Consider the following 23,859-nt stretch of genomic DNA (forward strand, 5'->3'; position numbering starts at 1 on the left):
TAATAAGATAATATATGTATAAAGGAGTGGGAAAAAACTACACAGAGTACTTAATGTATAACACACACTACTGGAAATCTTAGTCCCCAGCATCAGCCTCTACTAAAGACATAACACATACTCTTGAAAAAACAAACAAAAACAAAAACATAAAAAGTCACATTTTTTATATATATATAATTCTAAGGTGGTGTTACTCAAACAGAAGGAAATCTAATTTAGTATCATCTGGGGTCTTGTAAGTAGTTACAGCACCAGGTTGGTGTATATGGGATTGACTTTAAATAAACTTCAGTTGTTATCTTCATCATAATGAAACAACCTGTCAACCAGTGCAACACTGTGGCTCAGTTATGCTTTTTGGACATTGTCCATGGTGCAGAGGAATAAGCTATATAAGACTTTAAGTCAGCATTTGTTAGCTAATTAATTCACCGTTGGTCTCTTGGATATTATAGAATATCACCAGACTTAAAATCCTGCAGGACCACACAGCAAATACAGAATGGCTGCCATGATAAATAACATCACTTGCCTTCAAGAGGGTGTAAAAACCAAAACGCCAACTTCCAGGGCCAGAGGCTGAAGCCAGTGCCTCAAGGTGCTATACCACTGATGGTTGTCTCTTTCCAAACTTATTCAAATAACTTCTTAGCTTTTTATTTTTATTTACTTATCTTTTGGTCTTCTTTGGCTTGGATTTGGAAAACAGGGTTTGGATCAGCAAATATTAATTGACCACCAGATACAACATCACATCAGATACTTGCACATTGATCTTAGTTGTCATTTCTCTATTGATAAAACTCTGTGTATTAAGCCACAAGAAAATAGTACAATTGAAATATATAAATAACAAAAATCACAAGCACAATCTAGCCTTGATCTTTCCAACACATCCTTCAAAGAGTACATTTGATGTAAAATCTTGAACAATACATCTTTGTCCTTTTTCCTAAAACAGTATTTTTCTCTGGGCTGAAATTTGACTCAAGTGCAAACCAAAACATTGCTATGTTGAGCTTATTCATATATATATAAAAAATCACGTCTACAAATTCTCCATTTTTGTACACACCCAAAACATATTTGTGCGATCACACCTGCATTGCTCTGTTGAGTGTTTTAAAAATGAGGGTCTGATTCAGCTGAATATTTGTGTAAATGTGGTCTAACCCGATGAGGTAAACTTAAATTTTATTTCAACATCACATATTCATTAATCATGCAACCATACATCAACAGAAAATGTTGTTTATTTTGTTTATTTGACAGGATTTTAATGGTGTGCAGTGTGACAGGAACAGAGTCAAATCTATTGCTTCGCCTTCAACAGAGCGCGCTGTCTTTTGAGCCTCCTACTTGCCGTACAAAAACAAACATGGCGTCCTCTGCGGATGTACACGTCCGAATTTGTGGACAAGAAATCATAAAATATGACCTGGAAATTAAGGCTCTCGTTCAGGTAAGAACTAAAAACGTGTTATTTGTCCATTGATTTATTTTTTTTTGCTCATGCTGGTATCGGTTTTGTTTCGGAGAAGGCATAAAACTAGCGAACACACGAATGAAGCTAACGTTAGCTAACACTTAAGTTAATGAAAGCAGTTAAAAGAGACACAGTGGAAAGAAGAACGTGTTTATTATTGTTGTGACGATGTTTCATCGTATTTCCTTCAGTCTCTGCTGAAAGTTTTATTCGCTCTGTTTTATATATCTGTCGTCTTCACGAAATAAGTAGCTGATGAAACAGCTGTTGATGAACTGACCTACATAGGACGGATCAATAAGGAGTTACATTAGTTATCAGTTGGAAACGGGTATTTAAACCTGATCTGTTATTAAGCATCACACGAGACCTTTTGACCAAGTAGTGAATCTATGTTAGAAAAATTATGTAGTTTAAAATGCACGAATAAATTACGTTCTGTTAGTAAAGAGATTCTCCTTAGATATAAATAATATTTTTAATCATATGTTTACATAAAGAGAAAGAACAATTAGTCTCATAATTGATTACTTAATTGCCAGGCAATATAGGCAACGATTTTAATCAGTGATTAATTATCATAAATCTTTTCTTTAAGCAAAAAAATGGCAAAAATGTTCTAGTCCCAGCTTCTGAAATGGTAATGTTTGCTATTGTGCTCATTTTTGTTTTATAGTAAACAGAGTATGTCGTGTTTTTAATCAAACAAAGCAAACAAGTATGAAATTGTGATGAGCAGTTTTTATGTTATTCTTCTGTATCATTTTATAGACCAGAATATTAATTGCTTAACCAAGACAGTAGATAATTCTGCAGCTAAATCAATAATGAAAATGATCATAATTTGCAGCGATAATATTTACAATAAAAGTTTAATGTATTTGAAAATGTTTACCTGACATACTTTAGACTTTATATATTACAATATTGTGTACATGATAATTGTATATAAGTGATATGAACAATATTTTTTTTAATTTTTACAGAAATAATGGCAAAAATGTTTGAGTTTATATAAAAAGTGTGACACTAAGTCAATACTTCGGGTGTGTAATTGGTGTGTTTCCATATATGTATACATCAGTCACCACTTGACCATATTCATATAATGTTATAGTAAAATGCACTTTACTGGATTGATATTAATATTTAATTTATTTAATTATATTTCAACTCTGTAATCAATGTGTAATCAGCCAGTATGAGTCAAGTCGAGCTGTATTTTCTAAAAAATAAATTCCAAAATATTTGTTATTGTTGTGTTTCTGTGTTTTATTTCAGTGTTTTGCTCAGACAGACCCTGAGGTAGATCATATAACCATGGATACATACCATTTAATTGTGTTTGTGTTACTCGCAGGACATCAGGGATTGCCCCGGGCCTCAGTCAGCTCTCATGGAGCTCAACTTTCAGGTCAAAGAGAAGTTCAACCAGCTCAGACTCAGAATACAGGTCAGGCCTCACATCACAAGCATACTGTGTCGGACCTGAAAGATTTCCTGCTCAAAACCCAAACTGTTTCACTCAATGTGATCATGTGATATGTTGTTGTCAGGATCTGGAGCAGATGGCCAGAGAGCAAGACAGAGAGATGGACAGACTGGCCATTCAGGCGGAAACAGAGAGCCAGAAAAAACAAATGCTGAGGTGTGTGAATGAACACGCAGACATGAAAACTGCAGCAGTCATCTTCATTTCTCTATTGAATCTTTGACTTTATTGAAGTTGTCAATCACACTAAATGCTAGTGTTCAGTCCAGTATTTAAGTGAGCAAAGAGATCTGTATCTGGCTCTCAGTCAACACGTCAAAATGAGCTGTCATGTTTGGCTGTAATCCCTCTTCGGTGGTGCCTCTGTCTGCTCAAGTGGGTTTATTAGTAATATTGTAAATAGTAGCTTGTATTTTATTGTGTTCAATAAAATGTTCAATCTTGTGTTCTAGAGCTAATAAGACTTTGAGAGGCTGATGAATGCAAGTAGTACATCTGGGACTGATGGGGTTAAACAGTATGATCATTAAACAAACTGTCCAGATGAGAGGAGGAAATCATAAACAGCATTTACAGTTCTCAAAGTTGGTTTCTGTGTTTTTTTTCCCCTGTGGATTCCAGTAACCAGACAGCGTGGAGGAAAGCTAACCTGGCGTGTAAACTAGCCATAGACAACACGGAGAAGGACGAGCTGCTGCTTAGAGGAGAAAACCAGAGCACCAGGCAGAGGTCAGTACAGTTCTGCTGAGAATCCACTGTGCTGCTAAAATGATGAGTCATACCTACAGTTTTTGGCAAACTTTTAAGTCTTCCTGTAATCTGAGTCCAGTCAGGAGAGACTCTTGGCATTGTAAAAATGTATCTCCGAGTTTCATCAGCTCAGCGGACAGTGTGATAACTAAGAAAATAAAAATCAATCAATCAATAACTGCAGACACAGAAAAGGATTTTGCTAACCCTGACAGGTCACTTGTTAACATCAGTGAGCTCAAACAATGAAAAAGCCCAAATATTTAAGAGACCAAAAAAGTGCAAGCTCATCAGGTGGGCTGTTGTAATGTAATTTTAAATTACAGCTGAACCATTACAGTAAATTATTTTATGATTCAAAATAATGCATAGCCAGCCGGTTATGAAGGTCACATGGTTCACCTGCAGCGAATCATTATCTGTTACAGAATCACCTTGAGTAATTTGCCAGCGGCTATAATGCTGTTCAGCATGACAACTTTTATTAAGAAGGAGAGGAAATATTTCCTCCTGCCTGAACATGGCTTTTGTATGTGATTGTAAAATATCATGTTGGTTTCTGGTAATTTGTGATGACTCATTCATTTTTTATTCAACATCTCAAATTATTAAAAACAGATGAATCATGAATGAAAGCAAACATTTTAAGTTGTGACTTTGCTCTGCTGGTAGAAACAGGATGCTTTGAGCAACCAAACCTTAGACCGTATACAAAGATGGATTGATTTTGCGCTGGTGACGTCATTTGGAGCCAGAGGCTGTGCAAAGTGATATCCGCCGGTCTCAAGTTCCCGCCCATTCACCCATCCTACCAATCACGAGCAGTGCCGTTGACCACAAGCACATCATTTGGCACACACAGCTGTCAATCATGACATCAAAGCCCCATGTTGTTGTTCATGCACACATGAGCAATCATTAGCATGATAAAATCTGTCTAAAATAACAGAAACCATCTTTCTGAAAAACGTATTTGATGTGCACTTTGATTTTTTACTTTGGCCCATGTCCTATCCACTAACATTGAGGGGGCGGGATTTATGACCTACATTGCAGCCAGCCACCAGGGGGTGATTGAGGTGTTTTGGCTTTGCTGTCATGTTGTCCATGTTTATATACAATCTATGTTACAGACAAACAACAGATTTCGTGGACTCCAACAAACATCCACTTGTACAGTATAACAAATAAAACATCATATTACTGCTACTCTGCTGGATTGTAGATTAAGCTGTTTCCCAGAACAGCAACAAAGCATCAACTGAGCTGCTCTGTGTATGTTTTTGTCTCAGGAAGGTGACTAAAGAAAGTCTAGTGGAAACCAGCAGCAACATCACAGAGAGTCTGATGTCTATAAGCAGGATGATGGCTGAACAGGTGAAGCAGAGCGAGGACACCATCGGCACACTGGGTAAAAACAAGAAGACTCTACTTTGTCCATGTGCTTTTTTTTGTACATTTGTATGTTGTAATGTACAAAAGGTAAATCAAATGAAATCAAAATCAAATCATGTTTTTCTCTGTAAAAACCCTTTTACATTTAAATTTCCTCAACATTTTTTAACTCATCTTGTAACTTTTTATACCTTTATTACACCTCCTTCTCCTCACACAGCCACCTCCTCCAGGACGGTGCAGGAAACCAACGAGGAGTTTAAAAGCATGACGGGAACCATCCACCTGGGGAGGAAACTGATCCTCAAGTACAACCGGCGGGAGCTGACAGACAAGCTGCTCATCTTCCTGGCTCTGGCGCTCTTCCTCGCCACCGTTCTTTACATCCTTAAGAAACGTCTCTTCCCCTTCATTTAGCTGGTTGGCTAAAGGACGCACCCAGGCTTCAGGAACAATGTTTTCCACGTATTTCACTCAGCAGATAGTTACTACAAGGACTTGCAGCAGGTATGGACTACTTGGAAGAGACTGGACTGCTGCACAGAGACACTGTCAAGGGAAACTTTCTTCTTGTTTGGCACCCTAATTTTTAGCTTGAATAACATGCGGGTTTATAAAATGTGTATGAAGGGTAAACTGGCATAATGAAGTTTCATGCAACAACAGTGGTAAGTTTAAAGCCTTGATATGCTTCAAACAAACCTGTGCTGTTCAACCCCAGCTAAAGCCAAGTCTATATGCTTTTTGCTAATAGCCACACTCGATGCTGGGGTGGAAAGCCTGCTGTCAAACCCTCCATCTGGTTGCTATACACTGCCTTTTTTTCAAGTAGGTATAGCTGCGGCTGGAGCAGCCTCAGGAATCACCCATCGTACCTACACGTTAGTCCATGATCAGCCTCCTTCACCCCTCGATCTAGAAGCAGAAGTTCAGTCGTGTAGGCTGAAAATGCAACTGCAGTTATACATCCCCTTTTTTAGAAAAGCACTTTGAAGCATACTGAGGTCTTAATACTTCTTCTGGCATTCGGAACTAACCAGGGTTTAAAGCCATAGTATTTAATAACGCTCTCTTTGTTTACTTATCAAATTGTGTGATGTTTTGTTAAAGGAATACTTGACCCCCCCCAAATGATCATTTGTATATTAATTACTTACTCTCTGTTACATTAATTTCAAGAAGAAAACTGTGCCAGACATGCATGCAGTGAATGAAGCTTTGCGGCACTTCCGTTTCTTCTGTGAACCCGGCGTAACACGGGGTGAATAATTGATATTCAGATAGCCACTGAGAAGTTGAAGTATTCCTTTAAGTGTGTACGTTTCAAAGATGCTGCTGTTACATCTGTTAACGAGTTTACCTTGTGCCTTTCTTCCTTCCAACTGGACGTCCAGAAAACTAATCTCTTAATCATCCTGTGAAAGGCGTGCACTCTGTCGATAGACTGTGTGTAAATGTTGATTAATGTTTGTTAGAATAAAATTGAATATTTCCAACATACTGAGGGATATGTTGTTGTGATGCATTGTCACAGTTGCGCCAGCAGATGTCAGGATACCCAATATTTATCCCCATCAGAGATGCTGTACCATTAGTTTGTAACAGACTGACTAAATAACACACTTCTCTCTGTCCAGAGACATCATTGTAGTTTATTTAAATTCAATCAAAATGCTTACAAATGTACTTTTAGATTCATTTAAATAAAAACTTACAAAACATAGCTTGAAACCTGGGGTCTGTATGAACTTGAATCGTTCAAGTAGAACATCTGAAATACACATTTATAACACGTCACAACCAAAGAGTGCTTCCCTCCCTGCAGACTGCTCCCTGACTGTCTACAAGATAACATTTGATAGCGTGTCAGCTATATGGTGCATAATATCACAATCCTCATAAATACAAAAACAGATTTAAATAGGTAGTATATTGACTCTGAGCCATCAGCTTCACTTGAGCTATTCCCTGTAGTGTTTACTTGTGTGTGTCCATGCCCTTTGCTGAAGGATACAGCCACTGTGGTTTACAGTGATGCTGAAGTGAGGTAGATAATTGGTTTTCATCCTTGTACAAAGTCAAATGTAAAGAAAAATATTAATACAACACAAATACCCAACAGATTAAACAGGTTATGTTGCATTGCTTTCACCAGCAATACAATTAATTCTACTCCTAATACAACAGTAATAAGTGCATGATCTTTGTATCTTTGTGTACCCTGTCTGCACCCCTGTGTAACTGGCCGGTCTTTCTATGAAGCTGTAACATTGGATTTCTCGGACAGACCAGATTCAGTCGTGTTGTCAATCTGACTGAGCCTGCTCCTGTTCTCTGGTTCGGCTGCTGTTGTTGGCTGCTGCAGGGTTTCTTGAACGGACACAGGCCAGGGCACGGTGGGTGGTGTGGCTGTGGATTGCTGTGGAAGGTCCGTTAGGCTGAGAGTGCAGGTGCTACCGAAGCTGCTGCACAGCGGCCCCCAGTGTTGCTCGCACTGCCTGCGCAGCCGCCGACTGACCCACAACCTGACCTCGTCTCCACACTTCAACAGGAAGTTCATCAGCTCCACGTACGGTCTGGTAGGACATGCACACAAAAGAAAGAATGACCTGCTGTTAAACTCAGACTTGTGGTATATTCAAGAAAATAAGATAGCAAATATTTTGACTTCTCATAGAAGGAAAAGTACAGGTGTTACCAGCGTGTGCAATACCAGGACCCTGAAACTGAAGAGCTGAATGAAATTTTAGCCATCATGATTTTTTGTTTTTATTATTCACACCCTTTTCACACCCTTACTGTGATATATCAAAATCCCTTATGTGAAAAAGGCCAGTGGGCTCACAAGCACGAATCAGCAACAGCTCCTGGTGAGGGATGCCATTTATTTCGTGTTTCACTTTTAAATATTTATCTGTGAAATGCAAAAATGTAGTATGACATGAACCAAAGTAGAGCAGTTTCATAAAGTCAGCAGACTAAACCTGTAATGCCCGTTAAACAGCATTAGCCTATCTGTGTGAAGTTGCTAACACTAGCTAATGTTAGCCACCAGAAGCCATATGTAAGCCTGTAGCAGAAAAAACCCCTGAGTGTATTAAATTGATTAATGAGGCATTTTATTGTTTATTAATTCAAGTTTTCATTTGTGAGAAGAAGATTGTGATCTACCTTCTTTCAAAAGTTGCATACTCTTTCTTTAAAGTAGTAGTATTATTTGTTTCTGTGTGTGTGTGTGTGTGTGTGTGTGTGTGTGTGTGTGTGTGTGTGTCTGTCTGTCTCTCACCCTGAGGGAAACATCAGGTGGAACTGGACCAGGCTGCCCATGGTATCAATGTGGTCTCGTAGCGCCAGGCAGAGCTGGTGTTTGGAGTAGCACTCTCTCTGTAGCGAGAACACCATCTCCTTTACCGCTGAGCACCTGCGGCTCACACAGCTGAAGCGCTGCCGCAGTCCCAGTGCCATGCACCGCAATGCATCCTTCACAAAAGACTTGCCCTGGGAGGAGGAGGAGGAGGAGGAAGAGGAAAGCAACAGGATAAATCAGTGGGACATTGCTGATGGTTCTGTTAGAAAAGCTGCTGTACTGAGCGATCGCAACATCAAATCTGTCCTGGGATGTTGGTCAACCCTCCTGTTTCTTTGACTTCCTGTGTAAAATTACATACCTAGACTTTATTTTCAGTGTATATCCAATCTACAAGAATATGACATTTTGTGTGTGGTTATTATCTCAAGTGAATAAAGAAACACCATTGTGAAAAAAAAGTGACTATGCATATGAAAGATTGGGCCATATGTCTTTTTACAGAGTCAAAGTATGTGAAAATGTGTCCAATTGCATGATGATAACTTAAGCTGTAGGCAAGTGCGATATTTTCTTACAGAGTCACCATAGCCATTAACAAACTAAAACAATATCAAAAAGAAGTTATAGTATATTCTGTCATATAAAATTTGATATAAAAAGAAATATTACAGTATGCCATAAAAAAGTTCACATTGAGGGCTCTACTTTCCCGGCACAGCGCAGGGTGGCAAACCCCAAGCAGCGCAACCCGAGGCGCACTCAGTTTGGTAGTTTGGCAGACCGAGGTGCGCTGAGATGGGTGTGGCGGTGCAGCAGGGGGAGGTCGACAGAGACCTCAGTCATAGTATAGTATGAGGTCCAAAATATGATAAAAAAGTCATAGTATGGTATGTTATAAAAATGTGATTAAAAAGTCGTGGTGTAGTATGTCACCAAAAAAATAAATAAATAAATAATAAATAATATAAAAATAATCCTAATATACGATGCCATCAAAATGTGATAATAAAATTAGTATACTATGTCATAAAGATGTGATAAAAGAAGTCATAATATAGCATGTCTTAATAAAATGTGATAAAAAGTCACAGTATAGAATGTCATGAACATGTAATAAAAGTCATATGATAGTATGTCATAAAAATGTGATAGAAAAGTCATAGTACAGTATGTCACAAAAATGTAATAAAACGTAACTGTATAGCATGTCTTAAAAATATGATTAAAAAGTCATAGTATAGTATGTCATAAAAATGTTGTAAAAAAAAGTCATAGTATAGTATGTCTTAAAAAATGATTAAAAAGTCATAGTATGGTATGTCATAAAAATGTTACGAGAAAGTCATAGTATAATATGTCACAAAAAATGTGATAAAAAAGTCATAGTATAGTATGTCATAAAAAATGTCATAAAAAATGTGATAGAAAAGTCATAGTATAGCATGTCTTAAAAAAATGTGATAATAAGTCACAGTATAGTATGTCATAAAAATATGATTAAAAAGTCATAGTATAGTATGCCATAAAAATATGATTAAAAAGTCATAGTATAGTATGTCATAAAAATGTGATAGAAAAGTCATAGTATAGTATGTCATATAAAACCTGGTCTGGCATTAAAAGTGACGAAAAAATAATTGCCCTTTTTAACCTGTTTGAATCACATCTGCAGTCATATCTTACACCCTTTTAACAATATATGCCAAATAAATAAATAAATTAATTCCACCCCTTTATATATTCTTCTGTCAAAAATCCAACCATGTTTTCTTTCTGTAAAACTAAATATGGCATGCATGCTCATAAGCTAGTACCAACCAATAATAACATGACATCCATCCATCAATTGATCTACAACTTATAGCAACACAGAGCTAAGATTCATTAGTTAGTTGGCAACAATATGATGCGTCTATGTGTCGTCAGGTGTTCGTCACCTCAAACCGGATGCCTTGGTCACGGGCCAGCTGGCTAGATTTTATACACTTTACGGAAAATGGTATCTGTGACTGTTCCAGATTATGCACAAGTGGACTACTTTAGCAACTACATCAAGCATATGATGAGCTTTGACTCTTTTTCCCTGAGGGATACTGCCATCCTGTCATGATACTGAAGCCATACTCTGGAAATGCCACTTCTTCTGGACTTAAAATACTATCAAGTATAGTATACCCTAAACAACATGCCATTGATAATATAGTAGGGCACACAGATTCTCAATGGGCGGCCCACAGAATGGTGGTCATCAGAAACATTTTCTGTGGCCCCTGAATGTGACATGAAATAGATGCATTAGGTTTTAATCATCTGATGTCCATTTCAATACTTTGACTGTCAGTGGCTTACATTTAATTAATACACTGTGCTTATTTACACCTCCAGCAGTCACAGGTAAATATAGTCATTGATTTGAATTTGTGTTTCAGGCCACCTGCTGAGTGCAAGTCCAGTGTTTTCTCTATTTTAGCTCTGTTTTTGGCGTCTACCCACTCCACTGGGAAATTTCTGTCTTTTTAGCTGCTAAATGCTCCACTGTGCGCCCCAGCTCACTGCTGACTGAGTCTGTCTGCTGCTGGGTGCCAAGCAAGTGGTGTAAAATTGGGGCCAGACAGCTAAAAAATGAATTGAAACTTGCTATAATCTCTGTAAAGCTGAGGGGAGATACAGATTCAGGCCTGTAGCTTCATCACTACAAGCGACTCCTTTCACATTGTCTTCATACTGTTATTACATTTTGTAAAAATATTGATTATAGCCCTATTAAAGCATCAGAAATGTTACTATGGTGACTTATAATCTAATTAGGAAACAAATTTACCATGACATTTGCATCTTAATATCGTATCATATTGGTTGTGACTGTATGTAACTGTATTATATATCCAGTGCACTCGCTCACACATCCTTACTCCACATCATTCACTGTGCCTAATCATGCTGGAGACACATTAGACCTGCATCACTCCCTCATGCACTTCTATTCTAGTAAAGTAGACAAGCTGTTCCCTCTCTTATTTCAGTACCCCTCTCAGTTTGTTCTGTATCCAGTGCTGCCATGCATAACGATACACTGCTCCATATACAACAAACATTTCTCACAAATGACTGTAATGACTGAAGGGATTAAATGAAATAAAAACATGTATCCAAGTATGTCTTATCTAAGCCTGCCCTCAGTTGCTCTTGGACATGGTTTCAGACTGTCATTAAGTGCCAGTATAGTGCAAAAGGGGCCTAATGGCAAACAGATAACTTTTGATTTTTCTTTCTTTTTGTAAGTGCCTGCTTCCCACCTGTGAGTCGAAGCGCCCGGCATTGTGCAGCAGAGTGAGACAGATGTGGTGCAGCCCTTGGATTTCACAGGAGTTATTGTTGAAACACTGAAATGTCCCACAGCCGACATCCCCTGAATTCACCAGGCAACTCTGAATCTCTGCTGAAAGAGACAGAAACACACACACAGACACTGGTATTAACTTCCCTACAGTGATACCACAGAAGCAAGTGTGTCTCCCAAATCATATGTGCCACTGTACTGTATCTTGTCTTACCTTCCAGAGGGCAATATAAGCATTACAACAACATTACATTTCAGGATGACCTTGGAAACTTCCTGTCATTTCATGTCCAGACATTAAACTGCATCAGTTTTACGGATAAAAAAGTTAATTGCTGTGTCATGCAATTTTAAAAAGGTGTGAGTTCGGGATGATGCATCATCCAGAGGAGAAAGTGAGCTCAAACTGACCAACATCAGTGATGTTCAACAATGCTTTCACTTCACAGACAGCAAATATTTCATTTCAGTTTGATAAGTGTTTGAAATGTACATAATGATGAATGTAAGGAAGAAAGAAACTACATCTCTGTCGTTCAAATGTATTTAAAACAAACAAACAAATAAAGATATTGCTTAGAGATTTTTGTTCTTTTGCAAAAAAGATTATCCTGAGTGGGCTACTTAGGAAATGTTTTTGCTGTCAAAGGGTATTTTTTTAATTTTTTTTTTCATATACCGAGGGGAAATTCAATTTTGTTTGTCTGTTTGTCAGTTACACACAGGTCCGAACACACACATGCACAAACAGGACCTATACATGCACTAAGTGGAGAGATGTCAGAGTGGGCTGCCCATGACAGGCGCTCTGAGCGGTTGGGGGGTTCAGTGCCTTGCTCAGGGGCACCTCGGTAGTGCCCAGTGCCCAGGAGGTGAACTGGCACCTCTCCAGGTGGGGAGGTGGTCTGGACGGGGACTTGAACAGGCGACCCTCTGGTTCCCAACCCATGTCCCTATGGACTGAGCTACTGCTGCCCCAATATACCAGTAATCAACTCACAGCAGCAGGGTGCTGGATGGCCTGCTGACCATTTTCTAATTCACAATAAAAATGAACTGATTGACACAAGGATTATTTTTTTGTATTTTAAATGTACATAAGGTGTCAACCTGTATAGAGCTTGTTTATTTAAAAAGAAGTACCAGGGGAGGAACCGCTGGACCCCTGACAGAGGCCCTGGAAACGCCCCTGCATATACCTGACCTGTGCTGTACTGCTGTGACTGGATTTGCCTCTTAAGCAACAACAGCTATTCGACTGGTGGAAAACAGACAGTCTATTTATTATATTGATAAATATCATTATATTTGTTTTCTAACTGGCCCCCTGCCTCCTGTCATTTTGCAAAAGTGGCCCCCGGGGAAAGCAAACTGAGAATACCTGGCCCACACTATCACTTATTGGCGCTGCTGATGTCGTGATGCCAGCAGGTCAGCCCTGGGCCGGAGGTGCCGTCATGCACCGCCCTGTTGGTACGGAGGGAATGTGCTTGGACAAGGATCGAGGCGCCGGAGGTGCGCATTGAGTTACAGCCACCAACAGAGCAGAGCAAATGGAGAGCTGCTGCCCGGACGGTCCGGGACAGGCACGACCGGCTTATGATATAGTTTAAACTGATACAGGCTGCACAGCATGTAAACTATTTTAACGATGCAATGATGGACCAACATATGGACGATGAAAATAATACCATCAGACGCCATGGGGGCACTTTACGCACCCCACTTTACCGGAGACGCACTACAAGATCATACTTATTTCTCTGCAACAAAACTGTTAGGAATAACATACAAACAAATATTACTTATCAGTAATATATAAAAAAGGGTATGGCGGCCTATGTGTCAGCACAAAGGCTGGATCCAAAGGGAGCATCACAAAGCAGTAGACCACTGTCAGTGATAGAGCTGGACAGAAAAAAACTCATCCAGTGCATGTCCACAAACAAACTATAACCTGCACACTTTGATGAAATGCAAAAAAGCACATAGCTTTTAGTCACACCATGACCAATCCTCCTGCAGAGATCGCCCCTGGCAACTTTGCACATGTTTGAATCCAATATTTTCCAACAATTAACGAACCAAACGTTAATTTCTGGAGACCACCAGATGCTCATTTATGTGAGTCAGCAATGTAAATATCTGTATGCAGTGTTACAAAGGATAGTCAGTAAACAGGACACCTGCTGTCAGAGCTCACCTGTGCTCCGCAAAGAGAGGCTCCTTTTGGCTTGGCTCGCCTGTTTCTCATGGATATCATGCAGATCCATGGTCAGCACCTGCTTACAGGCCGGGAGCAGAAGAAACACAAAGAACACAGCGGACAAGTTCGGCTGCATGTTTGGGACTAATCGAAAACTATTTATTTGTAACTAACGTGTTTGTTTTATAGGCTGGAGCAACAGGAGCACAGCCTTGCAGAGGAGTTCCCACTGTAAAGTATCACCACAGTGTGAGGGCTGGAATATATAAAGTTGCGCGTTCACGTTGGTCTCCTCCAATCACAGCGCAGCCCTGTGAACGCGCACCACACTGGAGCCAAAAGTTTATCAATGATGAGAAAAAAACAGGAGCGACAGTAGCAGAGTATATGGGATAGTGTTTTAGCTTATCGGTTAATCGATTATGTGTCTCCAATTTCCAATTTTATTATCCAATTACGCACAAGTGGATGGGGGGGGGGGGGGGGGGGTTAATGCTCTTATAAGGTCTTCTTCCTGTTCATCCGGAGTCTTCGGGGTAGGTGAAGGTCAACCACTCAAGACATCTACACTCAATTATCCCGACAGTGTGTGTGTGTGTGTGTGTGTGTGTGTGTGTGTGTGTGTATGTGTGTGTGTGTTTGAGGGTTAGCAGCTGCTTTCTTGGCAGGGAGACGTGCAGTGAGAAACGTATCAGGAGCACTCAGTCTGAAAGAGAGAGGCAGCAGAAGTGTGTGAAGAGGGTCAGGTTTTACAAAGTGCTACATTCCTGTAAACTCACATTTTTCACATTATATATGTCTGACATGCTCATACACATAAGCCTAAAGTTAAATATCCAGTAACACCCTCTGATAAGGCAATATTTTTTTTAAAAAAAGCTATTATTGATGGTAATAAATCATTTGCTAATGCTTTATAGATCTGGTAAATCCAATTAGCCTATTGATCAGAAGAAACATCGGGTTGCCAGGTTGTGAAAAATCCCGTTGATCACAGTATTTCTAAACAGCACTTCAGTCATGCTCACAGCTCTGCAAGAGCGTACTTAAACACAGTGGTGCTTAAAGCTGAACATGCTCACAAATACGGTGGTAAAATGCTGATGTTTAGGAAGTATCATCATTACTATTTTCACCATCTTAATTTAGAGCAGTGGTTCCCAACTGGTGCAACCACAGGGTCCAGATGTCCCCCCACTCATTAGTTTAAAGTCTACACAGTTTAATATATTCAATGTCATATTTGCGTTTGGCCATGTCTTCGAGTTAGTTTGCTCTCTCTGTTAAGTAGCTTTCCGTTAGTCACTCACTCTACAAAATAAAAGCTCTGTGCCAGAAATTCATGGAACTTAAAATTAAGTGTGTTTTTTACAGACTTGACACGTTTGCGAGTCACTTGTGGTCCATTCAGAGTAGGCCCACTTTTGGACCACGACCCACCAGTTGGAAACCACTGATTTAGAGTGTTAACATGCTAACATTAGCAGTAAATACAAAGCGCAACCTCTGGGGCTGAAAAATGAAGCCGAAACGGAAGTGTCCAAAATGCAATTCCTTGAATGACCACTGGAGGCTGGCTCAGTGAGTCAATCCCCATAGACACCCATGTTAAAATCCCCACCTCTACAGCAGAGATAAACATGTTTACGGACTGGTACAAAATGGTTTTGGTCTCTATCCCCTATTCATGACAATTGCACCAGGGGGGGATTTTTTTTATAACTCACCAATTTACATTTTTTGGAGGAGTAAAGTTAGGCACAATTAAGAGTTGACCTCTTTAGGTTAGACGCTGCGGATAGTGATCTTGGCTTCTCAGACAGATCTAGCTCTCGCTCTAGCCCACAGTTCCACCCTGTCATCTACATATGGTCACTTCTTGCTCCAAAAAAACAAGATGGCAACAGCCAAACTCGAGGCTTCAGAATTGCAGTCCACAAACCAATAGGTGATGTCACGGTAGGTGCCTCCGTTATTTTAAACAGCCTAAGTTACATCCAAGGTTTATGGGAATATCATTATTATAAACAGAAGTGTTGGACACATTGAAACTCTGACTTGATGATGACAAGTTAAGGAATCACCAAAATGATTACAATTCATCCTCTGAGCGTACCAAATATCATGGTAATCTATCCAACAGTTGTTGAGACTTTTCACCCCAAACCACAAAATATGAATCTCATGGTGGTGCTAAAGGAAAAGTCAGGGGATTACTAAAGGTAGCAGGCTTCATCCTCTGATGACCATGAATGCTTTTGGCTTGGTTGTTGAGATATTTTAGTCTGGACCAAAGTGGTGGACTGACCAACCAACATTGCCATTCTAACATATCCCTAAGGATCTATAGATATCCCTAATAAAAAGAGCTGAAGGGAAGACATCAACTCTTCAAAATCATGGGCGACTGGAAACAAAAAAAGAGCTATTCAGTACATTAAAATCGGTAATGAGGCTTTATATTGGTTACGTTAACTATTGTTAGTTTTTAGAAAATATGTGAGCTAGAACGGTCACATCAAAGAGTGACATGTTTACGAGTCAAAGGTGAGTCAAGCTTTGATGTTTTTCTTCACAATATGTTCAAATCTTGCAAACTAGTTGTTGTGGCTGCATGTTTTCTCTCATGACGGCCATGACCTCTGACCCTTGACATCAACAAAGAGACAGGCTGCAGTCATGTGACACTATGACCCGTCTCCAGGAGTCAAAAAAATACCTCCTACCTCTCCCTCCTTGCTCCCATGCCACCTTGGGTTTATCTACCCTGCATCCAAGAGGCCCTCAGTGGACATGGTTTAGAACACGTATGTGTGTGTTGTGTATGTGTGTTGTAGTGGAAGGTCAAGGTACAAAGACAGGGTGTGTTTATGTGTGTATCCATGCAGGGGCCCAGTTGGGAAAGACATAGTACGGGAGGTGAATGTTTGAACGTTTGTTGGAGTTTTGGAGAACTTTTTTTCTCTGACATTTCCGCTTGTTCTGCCTCATCCTGCTTCAAAACAACATCCCAGAGCTCCTGTAATACAACCTCAGATGACCACCCACACAATGACCCTTCACCCTGACACAAATGGCACACTAATGCATATAGACACCACTGTGCAAACAGTACACATGCAGGACCCTCCTGTGCTCTGTCTCACATGATCATGTTGTAAACACATCTGCCTCTGTGTGTGCGTCTGTGTGCGTATAGATCACATTAGTTCAGTATCTGCTTTGTGATCGTTGATCTGAGGAAGAAGTATTACTACAACTTCTGGGTTCACAGACTTTCATCAGCAATCTTTTATGCCCCTATATATTCAGTTCACAATATAGTGCTCCAGGGATGACGTTTTTCTGTAGGCTGACAAAGAACTTAGCATGGCCCTGGTTCCCTTGGCAAAAAGCCTATGGAATATTTCCACTGGATTCTGTAGTATAGCAGCAAACAAACATTTTGATACCTATACATTTTGTTTAGCAAGATAATTGTCTCAAATGAGCATCACTTTTATGATTTTTAAAGCCTAAATGTGACCACTCAGAGTAAAACGCTAATGTTAGGATATACACAAACTACAGTCGCGTGACTTAACATCACCACCACCACCATAAGACTGTAAAGCCGTGTTTGGCATGTGACATTCTGTAGTCTCATTTATCAAAACATGAAAGTGTCCTTAGTTTGTGTTCACCACAGACCTGATTGTAGGCATCTAGCAAAAAAAAACAAAACTGTTGACATCGAGATGAGGGAATTTAGAGTGCTAAAATGTAAATTCATTTCCAGGTTTTAGGATTCTACTTAATCCACTTCAAAGAAAACAGTGCTGGTTTTCTATGGTTTCATGTGTCAGTTCCCACAAACCACATGCAGATGGTGTATTTTTATATGCTCTGGGTTTGACATATTTATCTTTAATATAATGGAGGTATTTCTAATTTTATTTGTCTGAAAAATTTGATTTTGGAAAAACTCTATGGCATTAATTTGGCATTATTTCTTTTTAAAGATATTTTTATGGGCATTTTTTGCCTTTAATTGATAGGATAGTGAACTGTGAAGGGGGGAGTGACATGCAGCAAAGGGCCACAGGCTGGAGTCGAACCTGGGCTGCTGCGGCAACAGCCTTGTACATAGGGCGCCTGCTCTACCACTAAGCCACCAACGCCCCTGATTTGGCATTATTTCTTCAGTAAAAGAATTCAAAGTGATCTACATATTAAGTAGAGTTACCTTTGTTGAATTTCAAATACAACACATCTTTTGATACTTTAAGCACCACAAGAAATAAATCATTTATATTTTCACCAAGCAAAAATAAATAAAAAAATATTAAACTAATGGGTATTTCATTGCTTGATGTTTACATGGGAAATAAGGATTATTAAAATAATGTACAAATATATTCATTATATGTTCATTCACAAATTCAATTTATTCAGTGCAAAACTTTAAGTATTGACTTCACACAGCACAGACACATAATACACACACCACACAGACGAACAGAGGGCAACAGACTTACAGACACACTCTCTGACACACTTATTTGTGTTAACATGTGGATGAGTCTCCTGCCAAAAACAAGGTAAATCAATAAAGTTACGCAAGCTGTGATAACACACACACACACACACACACACACACACACACATACACTTATAACTGACTGACTGAGGCTTAAAGGAACACTTCACCCACACAATGAGCATTTGTGTATCAGTTAGTCCTGCTGTGTTGCCTTGAAATCATGATGAAAACTTTGTTTTTCTTGCACGCCTCAACAGGAAAATCAACAAACATATTGTCATATTGATCGATTGATTCGGGACCATGTTTAACAATAGCAAACTATATCAAAACATCCATTTACAAACTCTCACACAACTTGTGCAGTATAATCAAAGTCTCATTTATCCAGTCGTATGCTCAGTGCTTCCCAAACATGTGTTTTCGTGAAAAAAAAAAAAAAAAAAAGGTATAATTGGAGTCTGGCTTTGAAGAGAGCATTAATAAGGTTCACTTTCAGTTCAGTTTTGAATAATAAAGGCCCTGACACATCAAGCTGATGGGCGGACGTCGATCAATGTTGGGCTGTTGGTGAGTGTCTGTCGCCCTAGTCCAGGGGTTGGCAACCTTTACTATAAAAAGAGATTGGCCAATAAAAGAAAGAAAATCTGCTTTGAGCTGCCGAACATACTTGAGCCTTATAATAAAGGTAATACAGCCTTTTAAAGTCAAGTTTAGCCTGTCAACACTACCATCAGATCCAAATTAGCATTCATTAATATGTTTAAACACAAGGTGGCTACTCTGCAGTGGGCTATTTTGATTATTTGGTACTTTAACTTTGCAGTGACGTCAATGAAAGCAAACAAATTTGTCCAGAAGAGAAACAGAAGTGAGAACAGTAAACAAACAGCTAAAGTCAAGAAGGAGTGAGACCAAAACACACTTGTTACATAGATTATTTTTCTTTAGTCATTGAGCTCTTTAGCAGAAAAGTTTCGTAATGATTTGTTATTGTTCACTGGCGCAAGGTAAATATGTTCTGTTCTTTCAACATGGGATTATATTGATAATGTGCTAACTGGCTAACTAGCGTCAAAACGGTCTTCCAGTTTCCCTTTTTGAATGACAGATACAGACTACTGCCACCTGCTGGTGTGGAATGTTCTCTCTTCTCACGCAGGCACAGAACTGCAGTGGTTGGCCGTCAGCTTTAGTCTTTGCAAGTGTAAATGTGCAATTTTTGGCTGAGACACAGGTGAAATGAGCAGTTGGCTTTCGTTGTCGTTAGTTCTCTGAAGACTATTTACAATGTCTGGGCCTCAAGGTTTTAGTGAAAATGCATGTGTTTGGAACTAGATATGAGACTTCGATTATACTGCACGACTTGTGTGAGAGTTTGTGAACAGATGTTTAGGTAGAGTTTGCTGTTGTTGGAGGGATGGAAGAAAAACAAAACTGTTTTCTTCACAAATTCAAGATAACACTGCATGACTAATTGACAAACAAATGGGGATTTTTTTGGGGTGAAGTGTTCCTTTAAACTTTTTACAGAGGCTTTCAGAGTTACCCTACTGAGTTTCACTTTTGAGCCTTTAGAGCAGAAACAAAACTAGACACAGGGACACTATCTTTGGCTTTCAGCTATGACTTTTAAACGCTGCATAAAAAAAAAAAAAAAAAAACCCTAAAACATGATGCATGCCTCTACAGGGTTGCTGGTATGTTTAACAATACAGAATGAACACAAGTACTTTGAGTGTGTGTGCCCCCTCCTGACATGACCTGTGTGGCTCATGCAAAAGGTACAGAGTCAGTCATCACTTAATACGACTCATGACTTCAAGTTGTACGCCTCATATAGTAATACAGGTAGATAGGACATGTATATGTTCTTGGTGGTGGAATCAGGGAGGGTGGGCTCTAAAATATCACCCCAGAAATACTTTCAAATGCCTAAATGAGAAAACCTACCCCATCTAGTGGTACTATTTATAATAATGGCTTTGGTCTCTGTTTTCATTGCAGGAAAAAGTTCACTCAGGAAAGAATTGTCTGTGTGGCGCACATCTTTTTGCATCAGAGTATCTTTGCTAATGAAAGCAAAAAGGAACTACAAATGGGTGCAATAAGAAAAAAACAACATAGATGACCATGATGTCAAATGTGTTTAGTAAAGCACATAGGATGCACAATGAATGCTACATACTACATACATGCACCAAAAGGAAACCTGACACGGTGTAATAAAAAAATTACAACTTCTAGCTACTGCTCAAAATATATTTACATAAATATCTTTCAATAATTCAATTTGATTTAGAAGAAAAATGCAGGATCTTGTTCTTCCTTGCTGGAGCCAGCTCGTTGACTACATCCAACATGTTATCTGTGGAAAATGTCTACGCACACAAGCAGCTTGATTGAGAAATCTGCATTCCACGTTCCAAAACTTTCCAAAGCAAAAATCTGTCTGATAATGCACATGATAAAAAATAATCAAAATCAATAATCCAGGTTTGTGCCATGTTTTAGGAGTCAGAGCTGTGCAGTGGACCACTCAGCACTGTCCAAGTTCCCCAGCAGTAGTCTTGTGCAGCACTGTCAGGCAATGAAACATCTCATGCTGAACATTTTCAATGCAGAAACACTCTCATCTTTTAAACTGAGGTTGCAAGAAACAACCTCTTCTTCTTCTTCTTCTTCGTCCTCTTCCTGCCTGATGTTGCGCCTTATAAAAGGCTAACACAGCCACACAACATTATGTGTAGACCGGCATGCGTACCTACAAGCAAGAAAGAAAATACAGATTACATAACTTTATTTCTATTTTATTTTCTTTTTCTGTTCTTGATCTTACTATACTTAAGATTTCCAACAGACCTCAGGGGGTTTTGGGGCCCGATGCAGACGGGGCCTCCTGTTGTTCTGTCTGTTCAGATGGTGCAGAGTTAGGACACGAGGCGTTCTCCTCCTTCCTGTCTCCTGACAAGAAGTCATGGATGGCAGTTTCTATGTGCGGCCGGAAAGTGTGGTTCATCTTGGGGTCCACAACCTGAGTGATGATCCGGTCTACACCAGACTCCAACATACCTGATCTAAAGAAAAAAATAACACACCAGAAACCAGAAATAAGAGTTATACTGTTACTTGATTTAGGGAAGTAAGATTTTTTTTTGACTGTTAATTATGTTAAAAAAAAAGTAATGACGCTTTTTCAAGTCTATCCTAATCCAAATTTAATCAAGGGTGAGTTAGGAATGGTCACCATCAAAGGGAACTCGATTTAATGTAAAGAAATAATCAGTTTACGCTTCATGGAGTGTACTACATATCCCTTGAAACCAGTCCTACAATGACTTCTGTGGTTCTAAAGGAGCTTTCTAAAGTCACACACTTTTGCACACTTTAATACTGTGATATTTTATTTTGTGTTACTGTATTGATTCTCAGAAACCCTGTATCGATTTAACAAAAAAAAAAAAGTTTATATACAGAATCCTGCAACTGTTAATTCTACCGATCAAAAAACACTGTTATGATGTTTGATCATACAGGGACTGTGATAAATACAAATGAAGATCCCATTGTTCTGATTGCATAAAAAACAGTAAACCCCATTATTATGCATATGGTATGTTCTTGAAACCACTATAGCTTCCCTAAATTTTGATTTAAAAAAATGCATTATATCACAATATATAGAATCATAACCCCTGTATCACTACACATATTGCAGCCCTTAACATCACTTGGACAAAGTACATGCAGAACTGCAGTATACTGCAATACTAGAACAGATTTGTTTATTTATAATCATTACTACATTTCCTGACGATTATTTTGGATAGAGCCTATCCCAGCTGACTTTGGGCGAGAGGCAGGGTTCACCCTGGACAGGTCGCCAGACTATCACAGGGCTGACACATAGAGACAGACAACCATTCACACTCACATTCACACCTATGGACAATTTAGAGTCACCAGTTAACCTGCATGTCTTTGGACTGTGGGAGGAAGCCGGCGTACCTGGAGAAAACCCACACTGACACGAGGAGAACATGCAAACTCCACACAGAATGGCTCCCTCCTGGGATTGAACCAGGAACCCTCTTGCTGTGAGGCGACAGTGCTAACTACTACAAATTTTTAAGACTGAGATTTAATGTTGAAGCAAATTACTGTACATTCTGTGACAAAGAAGTTTTGTTTTTTTTTAAAATTGTGATCCAGTGCGGCCCCTCTGGTGTGACACACAGTGTTGGCTACAGTCCAAGGAGATTGACAAGTCAACCCTGGCAGTGGAGACAATATTTTGGTGTTTGTGTTGAAAACAAGAAAGTGGACTTTGTACTTAATATTGTCTTATTACTGGGGACGTCTCCCATTCATACATGTAGATACTTTGAGACTAGCTTTAACCATTGTAAGAATGAGTTAAAACTCTATGATAAGTCACTGAAAATTTTTCTTTTATTGTTCGATTTCCGTCATTTCATATGTAGTTTATTTAGTAGTTTAGTTTAGTTTTAGTAGCTGTACGTTTTACAGGCATAGGAAGTGTAATAAATCAAAGACAGTTAAGGATAACACTCACTGAACAACACTTTGTCTCAGTCCGTTTCTCATCTGGTTCTTGTTGATAGACGGGTTCCAGTCTTGTGTGCTCAGGTGCGACGTGACGTAGTTGTCAACTTTCTGTCGCAGGTTCTGATAGGCAGGCTGGCAGCAATGACAGCGATGTAAACTCGGTCATTACACAGCAATAACATTACATACAGGCTCAACACACCGTGCGTGGAAAGTATATTGTAGCAACAATGAAAAGATTACACTAATTTCTCCCATTTAAGTACGCAACGGGCTGATAGCTAGCTAAATGCTCGAGGAATGCTAACCAACATTAACGTTAACTTTGAGTTTGTCTTGCTAAGTTAAACCACAGAGATAACGTTAGCCCCGGTACGTTAGCATTAAGTGAGTACCTTCGTATCAACGTCGGCGAGACAGTCCCGACGGAACTCGTCAAAAAGCCCCCGGTTCTTCAGGTGCTCCACAATCATACCGATCAGCTGCGGGTCTCCCGGAGGCAGGTTGGCCGGAGGGACGTTAACGTTACCGCTACCCTCCGCCATACCAAACCGAAGTTAAGATTTATTTACACTTATTTACCTGCTAACGACATAGAAAGCTAGCTTGCTGCGTCGGCGCTTGTTTTCTAACAAAACACGCGGTCCACTCGCTCTGTCTCCAATAACCTGCGGGCGGGGTGATCGTGCGTCCTGTGAACCATGCTGGTAACCGTGTTATTTACTACGGTGAAACGGTAGAAGCCGTATTACAAATCGAGCGCTTCATCCCTAGTTGCCACGCATG

The 23,859-nt window shown here is 39.5% G+C and overlaps 2 protein-coding genes across 2 annotated transcripts; one reads left to right on the top strand and one right to left on the bottom strand.

Annotated features, from left to right (window-relative positions):
- Nucleotides 1–1,363: 1,363 nt before the first annotated feature.
- On the top strand, nt 1,364–6,857 carry bnip1b (BCL2 interacting protein 1b). Its single transcript, XM_049591909.1, has 6 exons — nt 1,364–1,465; nt 2,850–2,942; nt 3,046–3,137; nt 3,603–3,710; nt 5,024–5,142; nt 5,347–6,857. The coding sequence occupies exons 1-6, from the start codon at nt 1,382–1,384 to the stop codon at nt 5,541–5,543; spliced, it is 693 nt and encodes a 230-aa protein (XP_049447866.1). The 5' UTR covers nt 1,364–1,381; the 3' UTR covers nt 5,544–6,857.
- A 6-nt stretch (nt 6,858–6,863) lies between these two features.
- On the bottom strand, nt 6,864–23,767 carry LOC125897835 (uncharacterized). Its single transcript, XM_049591291.1, has 7 exons — nt 23,469–23,767; nt 23,081–23,205; nt 21,369–21,581; nt 13,980–14,137; nt 11,733–11,875; nt 8,413–8,624; nt 6,864–7,702 (listed from the first exon to the last, which is right to left on the bottom strand). The coding sequence occupies exons 1-7, from the start codon at nt 23,616–23,618 to the stop codon at nt 7,381–7,383; spliced, it is 1,323 nt and encodes a 440-aa protein (XP_049447248.1). The 5' UTR covers nt 23,619–23,767; the 3' UTR covers nt 6,864–7,380.
- Between the last annotated feature and the right edge of the window lie 92 nt (nt 23,768–23,859).

The sequence above is a fragment of the Epinephelus fuscoguttatus genome, linkage group LG12 (assembly GCF_011397635.1).
Source record: "Epinephelus fuscoguttatus linkage group LG12, E.fuscoguttatus.final_Chr_v1".
In the NCBI taxonomy this organism is placed as follows: Eukaryota; Metazoa; Chordata; class Actinopteri; order Perciformes; family Serranidae; genus Epinephelus; species Epinephelus fuscoguttatus.

What these genes read in the sequence shown, in the direction of transcription:
- LOC125897835 (XM_049591291.1), bottom strand. Translation starts at nt 23,618, where the DNA reads ATGGCGGAGGGTAGCGGTAACGTTAACGTCCCTCCGGCCAACCTGCCT. An exon ending in CTGAGACAAAGTGTTGTTCA is followed by an intron (nt 21,582 to 23,080) that starts GTGAGTGTTATC and finishes TTTTTTCTTTAG; the next exon opens with ATCAGGTATGTTGGAGTCTG. An exon ending in CACCTGATGTTTCCCTCAGG is followed by an intron (nt 7,703 to 8,412) that starts GTGAGAGACAGA and finishes ATGTCCTACCAG; the next exon opens with ACCGTACGTGGAGCTGATGA.
- bnip1b (XM_049591909.1), top strand. Translation starts at nt 1,382, where the DNA reads ATGGCGTCCTCTGCGGATGTACACGTCCGAATTTGTGGACAAGAAATC. An exon ending in AACCAGAGCACCAGGCAGAG is followed by an intron (nt 3,711 to 5,023) that starts GTCAGTACAGTT and finishes TTTTTGTCTCAG; the next exon opens with GAAGGTGACTAAAGAAAGTC. An exon ending in GGACACCATCGGCACACTGG is followed by an intron (nt 5,143 to 5,346) that starts GTAAAAACAAGA and finishes CTCCTCACACAG; the next exon opens with CCACCTCCTCCAGGACGGTG.